This window comes from Notothenia rossii, assembly GCF_949606895.1.
Source record: "Notothenia rossii genome assembly, chromosome: 6".
Lineage (NCBI taxonomy): Eukaryota > Metazoa > Chordata > Actinopteri > Perciformes > Nototheniidae > Notothenia > Notothenia rossii.
The window spans coordinates 51,076,882-51,093,546 of record NC_136909.1 but is presented as its reverse complement, the minus strand read 5'-3'; the positions used below and the strand labels follow the sequence as shown (position 1 = coordinate 51,093,546).

Sequence of the window (16,665 nt, the reverse complement as noted above, 5' to 3'; positions counted from 1 at the left end):
TCAAGTATGTAGACAAGCTAATGTCGAAGTAGTGTATGTGAAATCAACCTCACAATAAGATGTGTGTATATTACAATTATTAATGTCCTATTTCAAGATGATTACTGAGATATTACAATATGGTTGGTTGAGCTGGAGTTCATTATTGAGCTTACACGTTAACGTCACAGTCATCTGAAGAACAAACCCAAACCTTGTTGTTTTTATTAATTGCATTACCAAATGGGTATCAAATAAACAGTTAGCCTTGGTAACACAACTTCCAAAGTTACAGTAGAATAAAAAGGACCCTGACTCGGACAATACACAATCCAACATGTTCAACAGAAGGGAATCAGTGATATTGTTTGTACACATGGTACTTTACATATATATCATATATACATATATATGTTTGTTTAAGGTGTCCAGGTGATGCAGACAGGCTGGACCAGAGAGTGAGAGAGAGAACTGGACTCCTCACAGCAGTGAGCTTCAGCTCAGGTACAAATACTCTTTTTTTCATACTGTACAAAGAATCAAGAAAGATATTGGTTTAAATGAAAGAAGTATTGACTTTAATACACTGATATACATTCCATTAAACAATACTAAATAATAGATCACCTACACATCAGTTAAGTTGAGGGTTTTTTCCATGCAAAAAGTTACATTTAGATGTTAACAAGCAATCTGATTTTGTCAGCTTTCTAATTTAATGTATTGAAGGCAAAGATATTTAAAACATAGTGAGAACTGCTACTATTTATCTCTCAATATTGTCTGTAAAAAACGTTGTAAAAGTTATTCTTTCAGTGAGACAACAGAGCAAGCTTCTACAGTTGCACTACGTTTTGATAACAGTTAAATATTATTTTGATAATAACATATATTTCAATGTTGATGAACTTCATACTGTTCATTCATAATCTGATTGTCTTTGTAGCTCACTGTTGAAATAAAAAAAAAACATTTCAATTACAAAATAATTATATCTACAGTCCCTAAACACATCACTTTCATAAATAACATACTTCTTCTGCAATAATATGTCTTATGTTTCCTGTAATTTTTGTTAGGAAAGGATATGCCTGAAAGACACAACATTTTCTCGTTCTCTGAGGGTCAAGAAGAACATCCAAGAGGAACTTTAAAAGCTGATGCTATGAGATTTTAAGACCAGTAGATGAAGGAACTACTTTTATTGTAAAAACAGTCAGCTGATCGAATGCACCTATTTCCACATCTACACTCCATCGGCTGATTATTTCTATTTGCCTCGCTTTATGAGCTTCACATCACTTGTGCCTTGTACCGCAGAGTTTGCAACGTCACAAATAAATAGGGCCAATCTTCAGTCAGATGTGAATGTGTAATCTAACATTTTCAGTAAGAATAATGGACGAAAGGAGTGCAAATACAAATACAATTTATTGAATTGTGAACCAAAAGTTAATCAAATGTTTTAAATAAAAAGCACATATGGACAGAAGGTGTAAACCTATTATATGTATAAGTAAATACATTTAGTCAAATAAAGTGACAGACTAGGCCTGTGCAGTTGGTATCAGCTATGCCCAGCATGGGCTCCTCCCTCAGGCCTGGTCCTCCTCGCTGAGGAAAGACCCTCAGTCCTCTCCGGGCCAACAGACAGGACGTCCATCACACAGAGGTTTCTCTCTGAAGTCTCTGCAGCTCTCTGGACACCACGCTGTCTCAATCCGTCCAAACTGAATATGAGAGGGGGAAAATTAAAATAATAAATGCTTTAGACCAGGGGTGGGGAACCTTTTTCCTCTCAAGGGCCATTTACATTTTTCCAACATCGTCCGAGGGCCGTACAAATTATTGACCTCTGCTTAAAAATACTAAAATCACAGCCAATTCATTTGGCCTTTCTTTCATGCTGTGCAAAGAAAAAGCAACCTCTCAATCCAGATATCTTACCATGACTCGTGCATGCATTCACGTGCACGGTTGTGGCATGACCACCAAAACAGAAAGATTTGGACACAAGATGCAAATGTATTTAGTTTCCTATCCATGTGGACATGATTAAAGTGTGTGTGTGGGGGGGGGGGGGGGGGGGGGGGGACCTAACCTCCTCTAGGGGGGTCTGGGAGGATGCTCCCCCGGGAAGATTATTTTTTAAATGTTGAAGCTAAAAGCATCGATCTGGTGCACTTTGAGTCCAAAACTAGGAGCTCTATGGATACATATCTCAACATCCATATGAAACAGAACTGTAAGCAGATTTCTTTTTCTTTATGGATATTTTACAAATCACTCCCCTTGCAAACTGTATTCTTGTTTATTAATAACAAGTGTTTTACTCTCATATAGTATTTTATACCTGTTTACCTTTTTCTCTTATTTTTTTATAATAACTATAATGATCATATAAAGATGTGCCTTTACCTCACTGGTTGGAGAAAAAGCTTCTTATATTCGTTAGCATAGCTAGCTAACCAGATGCTAATAACAACAAAGTTATTGACTGTATGATCAGTATGACAGAAGAACAGATCGCCACTGGGCTTTCAACTAAAGACACAGCCACGCAAAAACTGCGGCATGTGTACGGCTCCTTATGGGTACTGACATTTTTGGAAGTGCCGGAGCGGCGTTCCGGTGCTCTCTGTCAGAAATCCACCCCTGTCAGACGAGACATATACCACGTGATGACACGTTAGGCTTGTGTTGTGTTCAAGGACCCTGACCTTGGCCAGGAAAAACAGGCACTCGCTTGTTTAATTTTTTTGCGGTCTAGATTTCTTTAATTTTTTTCTTTTTTGCGTGTGTTTATAAATTATCTCGAGGGCCGTACCAAATGGTCTCGCGGGCCGTATACGGCCCGGGGGCCGCAGGTTCCCCACCCCTGCTTTAGACAATAAGAAACATAAAGTTGACTGTTGAGTTGCTCAGTTTTTTTAGATTGTTAATACTATTACTGTATAACTAATATATCAGGTTAAGAGGCACATTCAAATAAAGATTGGTCTTTAAATACATGTTGTCTTTTGAATTTTTTGTCTAAAGTCAAGGATCTAGAACTGGTAATTTTAATGATACAGTCTGGTTATTATGCTGTTTGGAGGAGGCCTCACAGGTAAGAGCACTAACTAGCTGCAATCACATGTACCTTAGCTTGACTTAAATGTATTAAACGTATAGTTAAGTGATATCAAAATATAAATAACTAATGTCATGCAAACATATTAATATTTGCTTGATTCCAGTGTTGAATTTAGCACAATTGCATAGAAATGTTAAGGGATTTTAAGATTCTGAAGTATTATGCTAAAAACTCAATAACTTAGATTATTATTAGGGCCCGAGCACGGAGCGCTAGGACCCAACGGCGTCCTAGCACGAAGTGCGAGGAACCTATTATTATTGGAGGAATTCTTCTTATTTTTCTACTGGCGTTTCCTGTTTTTGAGGTCTTTAGGATGCTTCAAAAGTTGTATAATTTTGCACGGATTCCAGAATCGGTGAAAACTACAATATTCTGGACTCAATGTGTTCAAATTGTCCAGCATGCTCTCTAGCGCCACCTATGGCCATTTCCATTTTTGGAAAGATGTACCAAGTCGCACCGTAACTCTGAATGACCTGACATTTTGCACACTTTTTCGGGTGGACCTGCTCTACATATAATCTCCTTGAACCCCTAAGCTCCGCCAGCTTTTTTTTGTTTTAATTAGCATAATTTCAAAAACAGTTAAATATTCACTAACATTTCTAAAATAAAGATTACAACACCAAACTCAGTATACAGTATCGTTGGAGGGTCAGACACATCATCGTAGGAAATGAGCATGTTCAGTCGATAAATGTGTCCGTGATTACACTAAAAGTGTTTGCAAAAAGGCGGGACTTAGATAGAAATACTCATAACTTATCAACAATGTACCAAAAAAACACACATTTTGGTGGTAAGGTTCAGTTTGTATTGGGGAGTAGGCACAACAAGTCATTTTAATTTTGGACTATAGGGGGCGCCAAAAACATGACAAATGTATAACTCATGAACTGATGGACGAAATATATATATTTTTTTTTAGACATACTCTGGGGATGAGTATAAACTTATATTTAAAGTGTCACAACAAATGACAAATGTGGGCGTGGCCTGTACTTTTTTTATTATGACGATGTGCTAAAATGTGCTTCAGAATGCAAAACCTGGGAGACACGTCAAAGCCCACAACCTTTTCGAGAATGTAAAAAGAAAATGTAATTTTTCCAAAAAACTGCTCACTAACGCCCCCTATTGTGTGGTAGTCACATGTAGTTTCTCAGAACTTCACGAATTTTGCCACAGACATTCCTCATGGAGTTCCGGAAATATTTGTAAATAGCTTTCATTAGCCCCGCCCCCCAGGAAGTTGGCCATTTTGAAAAATGTGTGTTTTTCATGCATTTTAAGCACATTCTTGCGAACTCCTCCTAAGGGAATGATCGGAAAAATTCCAATCCAGCACAAGTTCAGCCCCTATCCAATATGATGCTAAATTGAGAAGAAAATGTTTAATGGCTCAATCGTGGAGGTCGTAAGCTAACAGCGAATACACAATTTTTTACGATTTACATGTCGCAAATTACTCCAAACTACTCGCATATAATTTTTCCGATATTCACGAAATGCTGTATACACATTGCTCTTATGATTGTGGACATATTTCAAATTGCCTTCCATTAGCCCCACCCCCGAGAAAGTTGGCCATTTTGAAGGTTTTGTGTTTTTCATGCATTTTAAGGACATTTCTGCAAACTCCTCCAAGGGGAATGATCGGAATAATTCTAATCCAGGACAAGTTCAGCCCATTTCCAATGTGATGCTAAATTACGAAGAAAATAGTTGCTAGCTCAATCGGGGAGGTCGTAAGCTTACAGTGAATACACCATTTTTGACGATTTACCAGGGCTCGAGCTTAAGGACGTCCCGTCGTCCCGGGGCCGAAAAAAATAGTGTCAGGGATAGTGCTGCGTACCGGTATGCCGAACCGGTACTGGACTTGTAAAAAGTTTCGGTTCAAGTACGGTTAAAACCGGAACGTCGGGAACCGGTACTTACGTATATTCTCCTTTTTGTTCTAAACCATCTAAAACCTTCCATAGATCGAGAAATTTGCGCTGAGAAAAGACGAAAAACATTGTTTTGGCTTCTGATATGGCGGCCATTACTGAGCTCACGAAGTCTCGTAAAATATCGCAACTGCTCGCGAGATCTGTGTGACGTCAAGGGAAGCTGGACACTGACAGCGTGGGATGCTGGTTGCCATATTTGGTAGTGTAGCTAAGCTAACTCCTTTGTATGTATGGTGATATAGTGTCTGCCGAAAGAGCAACACTTCACCCAGACAATGTCAATATGTTGTTGTTCTTGAACAAGAACACATAGACTTGTACTCTTGCATATTGAGTCTTGTATGTACATCACTATGTATGTAGTTGTGTTGTGTAGTTAGTAAGTAACACATGTAGAGTTCTAGAAAAGACATGGTGTAGACACAAGTTGGAAGGGGGCACAATAAACCTGACGAGTTTGAATTTGAGTTGATTATGAGTTTATTTTCAATTGATAATTAGCTCACAGTAAGTTCACTTTAGTTACTCACACCACTTTACACAAGTCCGGACTTATAAGTCCGGACTTGAACCTGAACCTCTGGACTTGAGTCCGGACCTGAACCTGAATGTGAGTCCAGGTACACAGCACTAGTCAGGGAGGATACAAAATAATTTTGGGACGAATTTGGGACGAGACTTAAAATAAAAATACCCTGCTAACTCTACTACAAACGGCGATGAAAATGAAATCGACTGCACGTTGTGTGTAGCACACAATTATTAAACATCCTTGTCAACATAAACACACAAAACATTTAGCAACCCGCGAAACACACACACACACACACACTCACACACACACAGACAGACACACAAAAACACACACACAAACACACACAAACACACACACACACACACACACATACGTAAGCTGTGCCCATGTGCTGTCAGCCAGCCGCACAGCTGGCTGTGCCCGCAAATTCCTGGCCCGCAAATTCGCGGGTCTATCTACAGTAGGCTATGTACTGAGTGTGTGTATTTCGCGGGTTGAGTGATGTAAAATGACAATGGTATCCCGTGGAGGAATTCTGAAATGTTTTACCGTTACATCAAAAAAACGCACAGCAGAACCAGACCCTGGAGCGCCGGCCTCTTTATTTACTTACTCCACTTCATCCCCTATGGGTAATAAGGCTGATATGAGAACCCTCCATCGTATTTAGTCCTTAGCAATATGCTGCGCCTCTCCCCATGTATGGATGGGTACCGAGCCCCGGTATTAAACGGGCTCCGCCCGGGCCGGAATTATTAAAGACAGTGGTAACGTTAAGCTGCGACGTTATCTGACTTTTTATCGGTACTGGAGACATTTAAAAAATATATGTCATATGTAGTATTGCTACATAAACATTATATCGCAGTTTTAGTTTATCCAACTCCGTTTCTAATATGCAATAAGACTACAACATGCGTCTATGATGTATTTTCGAGCTTTCCAATCCAGACGAGATCTCTCTCCCGTCTGTGTGCGAGGGGGCGGGGCAGTTTGTAAAGGTCTCCTGACTGTGTTACAGACTGTCCTCCTGGTTAGTGGTTACTCTGGGTTCTGTCTTCAGGACAGAGTGTTGGATTTTTTTTGTTAATTGGATGGGACTTGATTTGATTCAATATTAGTAATTTTCTCGTTTGTGTGTTTGTTTAAATATATTTGGCCTTTGTCATGTGATTGACTGATTTACTCAAATAAAAAGGTTGATGAATTATCATCTAATGATTTGTATGATGTTTTATTTATGTTAAAGGTCACTTTGAATGATTTTAACTAATGATAAGTAGTAGAAAAACTAATATTTTAAATTCGGGACGGTCCACATTAATTTCGGGACGGCTTAGATTGTATTTCGGGACGGTTCCGGGAGGATGGTGAAAAAAGTTAGTCGAGAGCCCTGCGATTTACATGCCAAAAATTACTCCAAACTTCTCGTATATAGGTTTTCCAATATTCAGGTAAAGCAGTATACACATTGCTCTTATGAATCTGGACATATTTCAAATTGCCTTCCATTAGCCCCGCCCGCCCCCCAAAAACTCGGAAATGTTCAAATATGTGCGTTTCTCATGCATTTTAAGCACATTATTGCAAACTCCTCCTGGGGAAAGGTTTGGAAAAATTCCAATCCAGGACAAGTTAAGCGCATATCCAATTTCATGCTACATTGAGATAGAATAGTCCTGCGCTCAAACGGGGAGCTCGTAGGCTAACGGAGAATGTACAATTTTTTACCATTTATATGTCAGATAACCTACTGACACCTGCCTGTCTGCCACACACACACACACACACACACACACACACACACACACACACACACACACACACACACACACACACACACACACACACACACACACACACACACACACACACACACACACACACATATATATATACACACACACAACCACACCACCACATTGTACAACTAACAAAAAGAGCTCCTAAAGCATATACTAAATATCAGGGTGCAGCCCTTGTATATTTTATTATGTGAAGCACTATATGGTTTCATGAAAAATATCTACTGTTTATTTGTAGATATCTCCTAAAGCCTACAAATAAAGTGTGAAATAAAGGCCTGTCACATACTATTGAGAAATATAGATTATACACACTGTTCTGCTTTCTGCACTGACCTCAGCAGCTGTTCTCACTGTAAACATCGCCTCACAATGAAAGCAGTTGTATTAAAAAAGAAATAGCCTAATATCCAGGGGAGATGTGATTAGTGAGTAAACAAACGGTAAAGGGCAGAAAGTATGAGGCGCATTTGATCATCTCAAATAACTTATAATCACAACGGGAACAGTTTGCAGAGCTGTGCTTGGTTGACATAAGTCCAGCCATGCGTCACACCTCTTTTAAACATCACTGTTGGCTGAAATCGTCTCCGGAGAATACATCAGTGTACCCTCGACCTCGATCATAGCTCCTCCAGAGAGGTTACGGCTGCTCCAGAGATACTCCTCTCTCCTCTAAATCAGTGTATCCTTGGTTATAGCTCCTCCAAAGATTCCTCTCTCCTTTCTCCTCTAAATCATTGTATCCTGGGTTATGGCTCCTTAGACAGCCTCCTCGATGATCGATCCTCGACGAGCCTTTAGAGAAATTTGATTTCTTTCGAGACGGCGCGCCGAGATCCGTTTCCGTGTCGCTGCCGGAGGACCTGGGAGTCTGGGACGTGAAAATTATAGAAATGAGAAACGGCTCATTTCCCAGGACTCACGCGCGTCTGCTTAACGCCGGGACGACCGGCCGCCCTCCCCGACAGGCGCACGGACGCGAGGGCCCGCTCATCACTGCGCGCACATGTGCGACCGCAGTTTTAATTTATAGTTTTGATGAATAGTTTCATGTCCGCTTACCTTAGAAACGTAAAATGCCACGGCAATGTGCAGATGGGGAGCATGTTAGCTTAGCTTGTTAGCTTCAGCTAGCTCTGGAACTTTCTGCTCGGTGGCAGCATGTCCCGCCTTGGCTCCGCCTCTTTGCCCTTATTTGGAACAGGCTGTAGTAGGCGGGAGTTGAACTCTGACGTCACTGTCGAGCCGTTAGTGGCCGACTCCGCCTACTAAGGGCTTCTCGGCAACTCTGCAGAATCCTATGGGTGACGTCACGGACCCTACGTCCATTTATATATACAGTCTATGGTTCAAATACAATAAATCTCTCAATAACTTTTCCTTTCTCACTCACAAATCGGAAAACGAAAGTTAATTGGTCGACGTGTAGAATCTACGATGAGAGAGAAATACATTGCTCGCTGTAGTTCTGTTGCTATTGCTTCCTTTGTTCTATCACCCATCAAACCAATGAACTCCTCACAGACAGTTGATGACAAGTATGAAGTCCTACCACGTCCCTTCTGGCCAAACTTCTGCAAATGACCCTTTAGAAATGGATCAAACTGCGCGAGCAGCTCCACGATTCCCAGGTAGTTCCCGTTATGTGCGGATCCTAATAGTTTGTCATTTCCTCGGAAAGGAAGCCCCCTCACACTCAAGAATGTAATCACCGCAACTACACATCTCAATACATCCTTCCAGTCAGGGCCGGCCCTTGGCACTGGCGGACTAGGCCGTCGCCTAGGGAGAACTCGAACCTTCACCCTGTTCTGTGACGTCCTCACCAGGCTTGTCTTCATCTTTTTCCTCCTCTTCATCCCACTGTGTTAGCACTCTAAGTTCAAGGCTAACATTGCTCGCTAGCTCAACAACATCCTCGTACGCCGCCACTGTTCCTTGTGTTGGTTGCTGGCGTATTTCGTCACTTTTTGCTTTTTTGAAAAAGCTATTTATTGTTGGTACGTTTTTTCTTTTTCTTTCTTTTTCTTTCTTTTGGCTGCCCCGCTGGGCGTTTGGCTACCGGCACCATTCATTTTTTCTGCTCACGTGACAAAATGTGACATCAGTGAGGGTGGGGCTGTGATTCGGCTATACACTTGCCCAGGTTGCCCATATGGTTAATCCGGCCTTGGCCGGAGTCTGGCGACCCCTGTCGTGGGAATATCTCCGCAATGGAGCGAGCTTAAGTTTAAAACAATTGATAAAAAAATAAATGTCAATTTTTATTTTGTAATCATATCGCGACCCCCACTTTGGGAACCCCTGCTCTACAGTTCAGAGGTAAATGGTGTACTTGTACTCCACTCCATGTATTTAATACCTTTAGTTACTTTACATATGTGGATGAATGATGTGAAATATAATCAAGTGTTAAATTAGACTTTAGTTCCACCTGGAGTAAATTCACAAGCTACCCTGCAGTATACAAAGTCATTCAAACTAGCTGCACCTTTACCAGATTTGAGAACACTTTAATGATCAATCATAAAACATATCATATATATTATTCTGAAATGGACCAATCTGCACAATGACTACTTTTACTGTCGCTACTTCAACTATATTTTGATGATAATACTTTTCTACTTTTACTTGAGTAACTTTTTTGAATGCAGGACTTGTACTGTAACAGAGTATTCCTACACTCTGATACTTCTACTTGATTTAAAGTACAAGATCTGAGTACTTCTCCCACCTCTGGTGATAGAGCTTGGGCCTCTTTAGAGTCATAACTGTCCTAATAGGGTCTCAGTTTGCAGGCTCTGAAATGTCTCCTGTGGTCTTGGCTCAGTTGTTGCTTCACTTTGTTCCTCAGGCATGGGCCTCCCTTTGAGGCTGGTGGGGGCGCTGGAGGACTTTGAGGGCCGTGTGGAGGTGTACAGGGACGGCAGGTGGGGAACCATCTGCGATGACCGCTGGGATGACATTGATGCTGAGGTGGTGTGCCGCCAGCTGGGCTTGGGGTAAGAAACCCCTGCTGTGCTCCTGCATCACCTAATGGCCTCTGTCCTCAGTTCTCAGCTTCAGTCTGAATACATGCTACACAGAAAAGCCAGGAGGTAAACCTGCCTTCAGACACAAGAAGCAATCATACACTTACTGTATCAATATATTGTGAACAAAATAGCAGTGTCTAAATCAAAAGTGAATATCTGATACACTTCATGACAATTTCATGACAATGATGAGCAACACTTTATTTGATCCGTTTTTACTCTTACTATCTTACTGAGCAGTGGAATGAGAAATATAAATTACAGATAGAAAAAACTCAATGTAAATGTAGACTATTGAAATATTTAACTGAAGAGAAACCACAAACAGAATAATTATAAGAACACTGTGAAACCATCAGGACACAGCTGGAAAAATAATATTTTCTCCTTAAACCTGTACCGTATTCTCATGAGGTAGTTACATATTTTAGCATATATATTATAGATATTGTCCGTGCCAACATCTCCCCTTTCCCCAATGTATTCTCTAGTTCCCTATTCACCAAACCATGCATTAAGACAACTCAGGACAGACTTTCATGCAGTTTAAATTATTCAGTTCTCTGTTCTAGAAGCTATATTTGGCATTGTAACATATTTTCACAACTACACAAACCGGGGTGTGGAATGTTTTGATATTTTGTATGCTGTTTACAGTGTTTATGGTGGTCTGTGATTCCCCCATCGCTGACAGAGTAGAAACGTCAGGATGCAAAAACAAACATTGTTATATATTGTTAAATCTATTTAATATAGTACTGTAAACAACAGTATATTGCGCACTAAGTAGCATTTACCCTCATATTTTAATATTTACATATTTTATGTGTTGTCACCTTGTGGCTTTTTTTTCCCTGACCAACAGGGGCGTGGCCAAGGCGTGGACATGGGCCCACTTCGGCCAGGGGGCAGGTCCCATCTTCCTGGATGGGGTTGAGTGTTCGGGCAATGAGCTCTCCCTGGAGGAGTGTCCTCATAACATGTGGGAGAGACACAACTGTGACCACATGGAGGATGCAGGGGTCTCCTGCAACCCTCACACAGGTCAGAGAACACACACTGTCATCAGACTGGGATCAATCCTGTCCATCAAAATATACTTAAAGAGCCTGTGACACGAGTTTCCCAAATCATCCAAACCCATCAATTTGAGTAAATATTGTCCCCTTGAAAACCATTACTGAACTGATTTTGGATATTTGTACTTTGATAACCATTAATCTGCCCTTCAATGTTGACAATTTTCTAGATTTTCTCGGGGATTCTTCAAGTCCCGCCAAATTATGTGTGACGTCATTGCGGGCACAGCGCTCCAGCTGCACCGTTCAGGATCCCAGCATCTGCATGTAAACGCACGATGGGGCACACAGCAGCAAGCTCAGATAGCGATGACAGTTTAATTTTGAACGTGTCTGAGAGCTCATATGAGGCTGAAGGATCGGTTTATTTTGTATTTGTTAGAAGTTTAGGAATTAGGTGCGTCAATATGGGCGATCATACGGTCATGTAGCCAGTGGTGGACTGGGACCAAAAATCAGCCCGGGACTCTCGACCGGCCCACTTCGGTACCACTAGTAAATTGTCAACGGGGGGAGTGGGGGATGTGCTAGTGACTTATCCGACCGGCCCACTTCGGTACCGGCCCATCGGGATTCGTCCCGATGGCCAGTCCGCCACTGCACCCAGCCCAGCCCACGTAAACTGTCAACGGGGGGAGCCTCGCTGCGGGGAAACGGTGGACCTAGTGTCCCGATCGGAGTGGGAATAATTATAATAATAATAATAATCCGTGCATTTTATCCATTAATTTCCCCAACATTGTGGTAAAAAAAACCACACGTTTAATCCATGTTGGTGTACTACTACAACCAGTGGTGTAGTGGGGATGTTTTTACTGGGTGAACGGGGTGGTGGGTGGACGGGAGACACTATGGACGCTCTCCTGAACTGTCAACGGGGGGGGGCTTGGGGACCTCTGTGTCGCCTGTCAGCGCAACTTACATGATGCCGTTTAGACAATATAATAATAAAGGGCGGTGCCGGCTGTCAGCGAACCGATCCGGCCTTTCTGCGCGACTATCACTCAAATGCGGGACATAGTCTCAATGTGTGGGACGGGGGACAAATAATAAAAATGCTGTGTGTGCAGTCCCGCACAGTGCGGGACACCTGGTCACCGTACACACACAGTTCTGCCCCTCACACACACACGCTTCAAATCAAGTTGCATAAATGCTTGAGCTACGTTTTTATTATAATTACTGTGAAATCTGCCTATTATGTTTTCGTCATTATTACAACAAACACACACTTGCAACTGATAACACTGGCAATGATTTTAGATGTATGAGACTATTAAAAAAAGAAATCATGCTTCAAATAAGTGGGGGTACGGCGTACCCCCGCGTCCAACGCCCACTACACCACTGACTGCAACTACAAAAAGCTAAGGTTTGTCTTCTCATCAGGAAATGCAGACCGGCTCAAACAAAAGATTTTTAAATCATCATCCTCACGATGATTTAATGTATCATATGTTTGCCGAATTGACATGAAAGCACTAATAAATGTAGTTTCATCCACTTGAGTTTACAACTACAAAAATAATCGATTTGTTTTTATATCACATCCGACGGGAGGAAATTCAGCAGCTCTCACTACCGATTTTTAATCCTAATTTAATCATCATCTTCACCACGATCATTTATGTTTATGTTCGCCGAATTGACATGAAAGCACTGACAAATATGAATATACTGTAGTCAACTTCATTAAAACGTTATTAACGTGCCTAAACTCACTAATTCACCATTTCTACGCATGACAACACACTTTGTCCTTGTTTGGCTCTCTCGCCGCACAGTGAAGCGTTCCCGCATTGACGTCACTTCCGGCTTCCCCCAAAACCTCAAAATGAGTCGAAGGAATTTTCCCGCGATGTTCGAAATTATTTATATTTATCGGAACGGTATCGCTTTTTCTTTTTTAAACTGACGGTTCGAGATTACTAGTAGCCCACTATTTCATTGCACAACAGTTGTTGGGTTCGTGTCACAGGCTCTTTAAAGAGCCACAAATAAATTAGTCATTGTGCAGATTGGTCCATTTCAGAATAATATATATGATATGTTTTATAATGATTGATCATTAAAGTGTTCTCAAAGCTGGTGAAGGTGCAGCTAGTTTGAATGACTTTGTATACTGCAGGGTAGCTTGTGGATTTACTCCAGGTGGAACTAAAGTCTGATTTAACACTTGGTTATATTTCACATCATTCATCCACATCTGTAAAGTAACTAAAGGTATTAAATACGAGTAAAAGTACATGATTTACCTCTGAACTGTACAAAGTAGCAACAAATGAAATACTCAAGTAAAGTACAGGTCCAGTAAAATTCTATTTAAGTACTGTATTTGAGTACATGTACTTAGTTACTTTTCACCACTGTATACCAACGAAAGAAAAGGTTAGAAAACAGCATCATTTCTACTAAGGGTATATACGCAGTAACCCTCGCTGTGATAGAAGAGCAGCTATAGATGTCCCAAACGAGAGTTGTGATTGGCTGGTAGAGAATACTAGGAACTGTTCTCTGCAGGGTTGGGTACACAAGTTGTTGAGGTCACATTTGGGTCATTAGTTCATGGCTGTCATCAAAGAGTCCCATGATGTGAAGTGGGCCAGCGAGGAGATGTCAGGACTGCAATGCTCTGTTCACACAACAGAGTTCTAGTGTAGAGAATAGGAGAGCTGACGGCAACAATCAGCTTTCTCTCCTCCTCATCTGCTCTGTAATATTGTGGAGTGGAGGGGAAAACAGATGAAGAAGCCTGTAAAGGCTGTTGCTGCTTCGGGGCTACTTTTGAATCTTGTGTCGTGCTGATCTGCACCAGGATGTTGTGACAATCAGAATCAGAATATCTTTATTGTCATCATACATAGGTATAACGAAATTGTGTTGGCATCTCTAACTGCAGTAATCAAATAGACACAAATAAATAAAAACAGTGATAAAAGCAGAGGTGAGCCATGACAATGCACTGCAATAACATTAAATGTCAATTTACATACTATGTCAATTTACTAGGGCTGTCAATTTAACGTGTTAACGCAAAAAGATTTTTAACGGCACTAATTATTTTAATGTGCGATTAACGCATATCATATATATCACTTTAGTGCTTTTCCCTTCAGTTGCATCTGACTTATCTTCTGACTGACAATCCTCCCATATTGTGATCTTATATCTGAATTTGTTGCTCTGTGTGTCAGCAGACGGTGCGGTGCGCCTGGTGGGGGAAAACAATCCCTGGGAGGGCCGGGTGGAGATCTACCATCAGGGGGAATGGGGCACAGTGTGTGATGACAGCTGGACTGAAGTCAACGCCCAGGTGGTGTGCAGGCAGCTGGGCTTCAGGTCAGTGCAGCACCATGCTACACCTCTGGGCCTCAGGACACGTGTACTACCCTGTGCGCTGATATCAAGCACTGAGGGAATAACATGAGAGTAATGTTTTAAACCCCAAAGATTGAATAACAAACTGACATGTTTGCTATTCTCAGAGCCTTAAAAGTCCATCCATGTCCCCCTTATCAGGTGGAAGCAGGCTAAGTAAGCTAGTCTTTGTGCCCCCCAGCCCCGCCTCACCAGCCAGCATGTTCAGGGTCTGCACAGGGGTCTTCTCAGAGTTGAATGTGCCTGGGATACCTCCTCAGATATGAGTCTATAAAGCGTCCTGATCAAATGCCCAAACAAGCTAAAATGGCTCCTTCCAATGCAGTGTAGACATTTATTCTCAGTCCTGCGTCCTTACTCCCTTCCTCAGCCTTCTAAATTCCTTATCTGACCTTAAGAAACCCTGCAGGGGAATTTAACAGATTCTCCTTGATCTCATTAATTGGTCCTCACTCACAGTGCATGATCGTTGGTTCATAGATCAAATAATGAATCGAGAGATTGTGTAACTAAATTCAAAACGTTCCTTTCTCTGGGCTGCGTGAATGAGTTCTGATACCTATCCAGGCCCGGACTGGCCATCGGGAGGACCGGGAGGTTTCCCGATAGCCTGGCCTGCTAAGTGGCCTGCTGGCCTGAGGATTCTTTTTTTATGTTTGTATTGTGAACGCAACGCTGCGCAAATGTGGGTCTGACTCTGCCTCACAGAGGGTGACAGGCTGTCTACATGATGTGGCCTGCCGAGATGGCCACTTTCATACAGATCATACACTAAAGCCCTCGATTGGTCTCTGTGTGTCATTCAAGCTCGGGAGGAGAGGGCTTTAGTAAAGCGCGCGCACCGGTTACGTGTATTGTTGTTAGCATCTTGTGCTAGCTAGCTTCGCTAACGGATATAATGAGCTGTCAACAAGGTGGAGGAGTCCTCTCCTGTCAGACTGAGAGACTGATAACTACAGCTCAGGTGAAGGACTCTGAGTGTTTAGATAGTTAACTTAGTCTAAGTTCTCTGTGGGTCTCAAACGGTTTGGTCACCCTTTGTGCAGGGCTGCCAACATTTGAGTTCAGCTTGGAGTGAGATTTCTTTTTTGGTGAACCGAAAAAAGAAACGTTCATGTGTACAGTGTTACAAACTAGGGTTTCCCATTAATGTACCGGGCGCTACAGTGGAATACTTACATACACAGTGTACCCACTCAATCAATCAATCAATCAATGTTTATTTATATAGCCCAATATCACAAATGTTACATTTGTCTCAGTGGACTTCACAGTTTATACAGAATATCAGTATGACAATACGACACCCTCTGTCCTTAGACCCTCACATCGTACAAGGAAAAACTTCCAGAGAAAACCCCACAGTTTAAAGGGAAAATGGGAGAAACCTCAGGGAGAGCAACAGAGGAGGGATCCCTCTCCCAGGACGGACAGACGTGCAATAGATGCCGTGTATAAATTGAAAAGATAATACATTTGCAACATAGGTAGTCCAAATGTTTGGAAATGCATGTGTGTATAATAAGAAGATGAATCCACGAGGATATCCATCCAGGACTTATGATGCAGGACCACAGCCACGACTCAAGATCCAGGACTCGCAATCCATGACACAGGACCGCAGGATCATCCATGACTCCGGATCCCGGCGTATATAGACACCAAAAAGAAAGACATTTGGGGAAGCTGGGTTAATCGGAACATGAGAGTACACAGGTATAGACAGAGAGAAGGAAGAAGTAAGATGTCCCCCG

The 16,665-nt window shown here is 41.8% G+C and overlaps 1 protein-coding gene across 2 annotated transcripts in view; it reads left to right on the top strand.

Annotated features, from left to right (window-relative positions):
* Positions 1 to 16,665, top strand: part of LOC307043034 (neurotrypsin) — a 158,772-nt gene that overhangs the window by 45,461 nt on the left and 96,646 nt on the right. The window contains exons 6-8 of one of the 2 annotated variants that reach the window (XM_079687223.1): positions 10,274 to 10,421; positions 11,320 to 11,498; positions 14,731 to 14,872. In XM_079687223.1, the coding sequence (XP_079543349.1) occupies positions 10,274 to 10,421; positions 11,320 to 11,498; positions 14,731 to 14,872 (469 nt within the window). The remainder of the gene's footprint in view (positions 1 to 10,273; positions 10,422 to 11,319; positions 11,499 to 14,730; positions 14,873 to 16,665) is intronic. The other variant, XM_079687224.1, reaches the window with a different exon arrangement.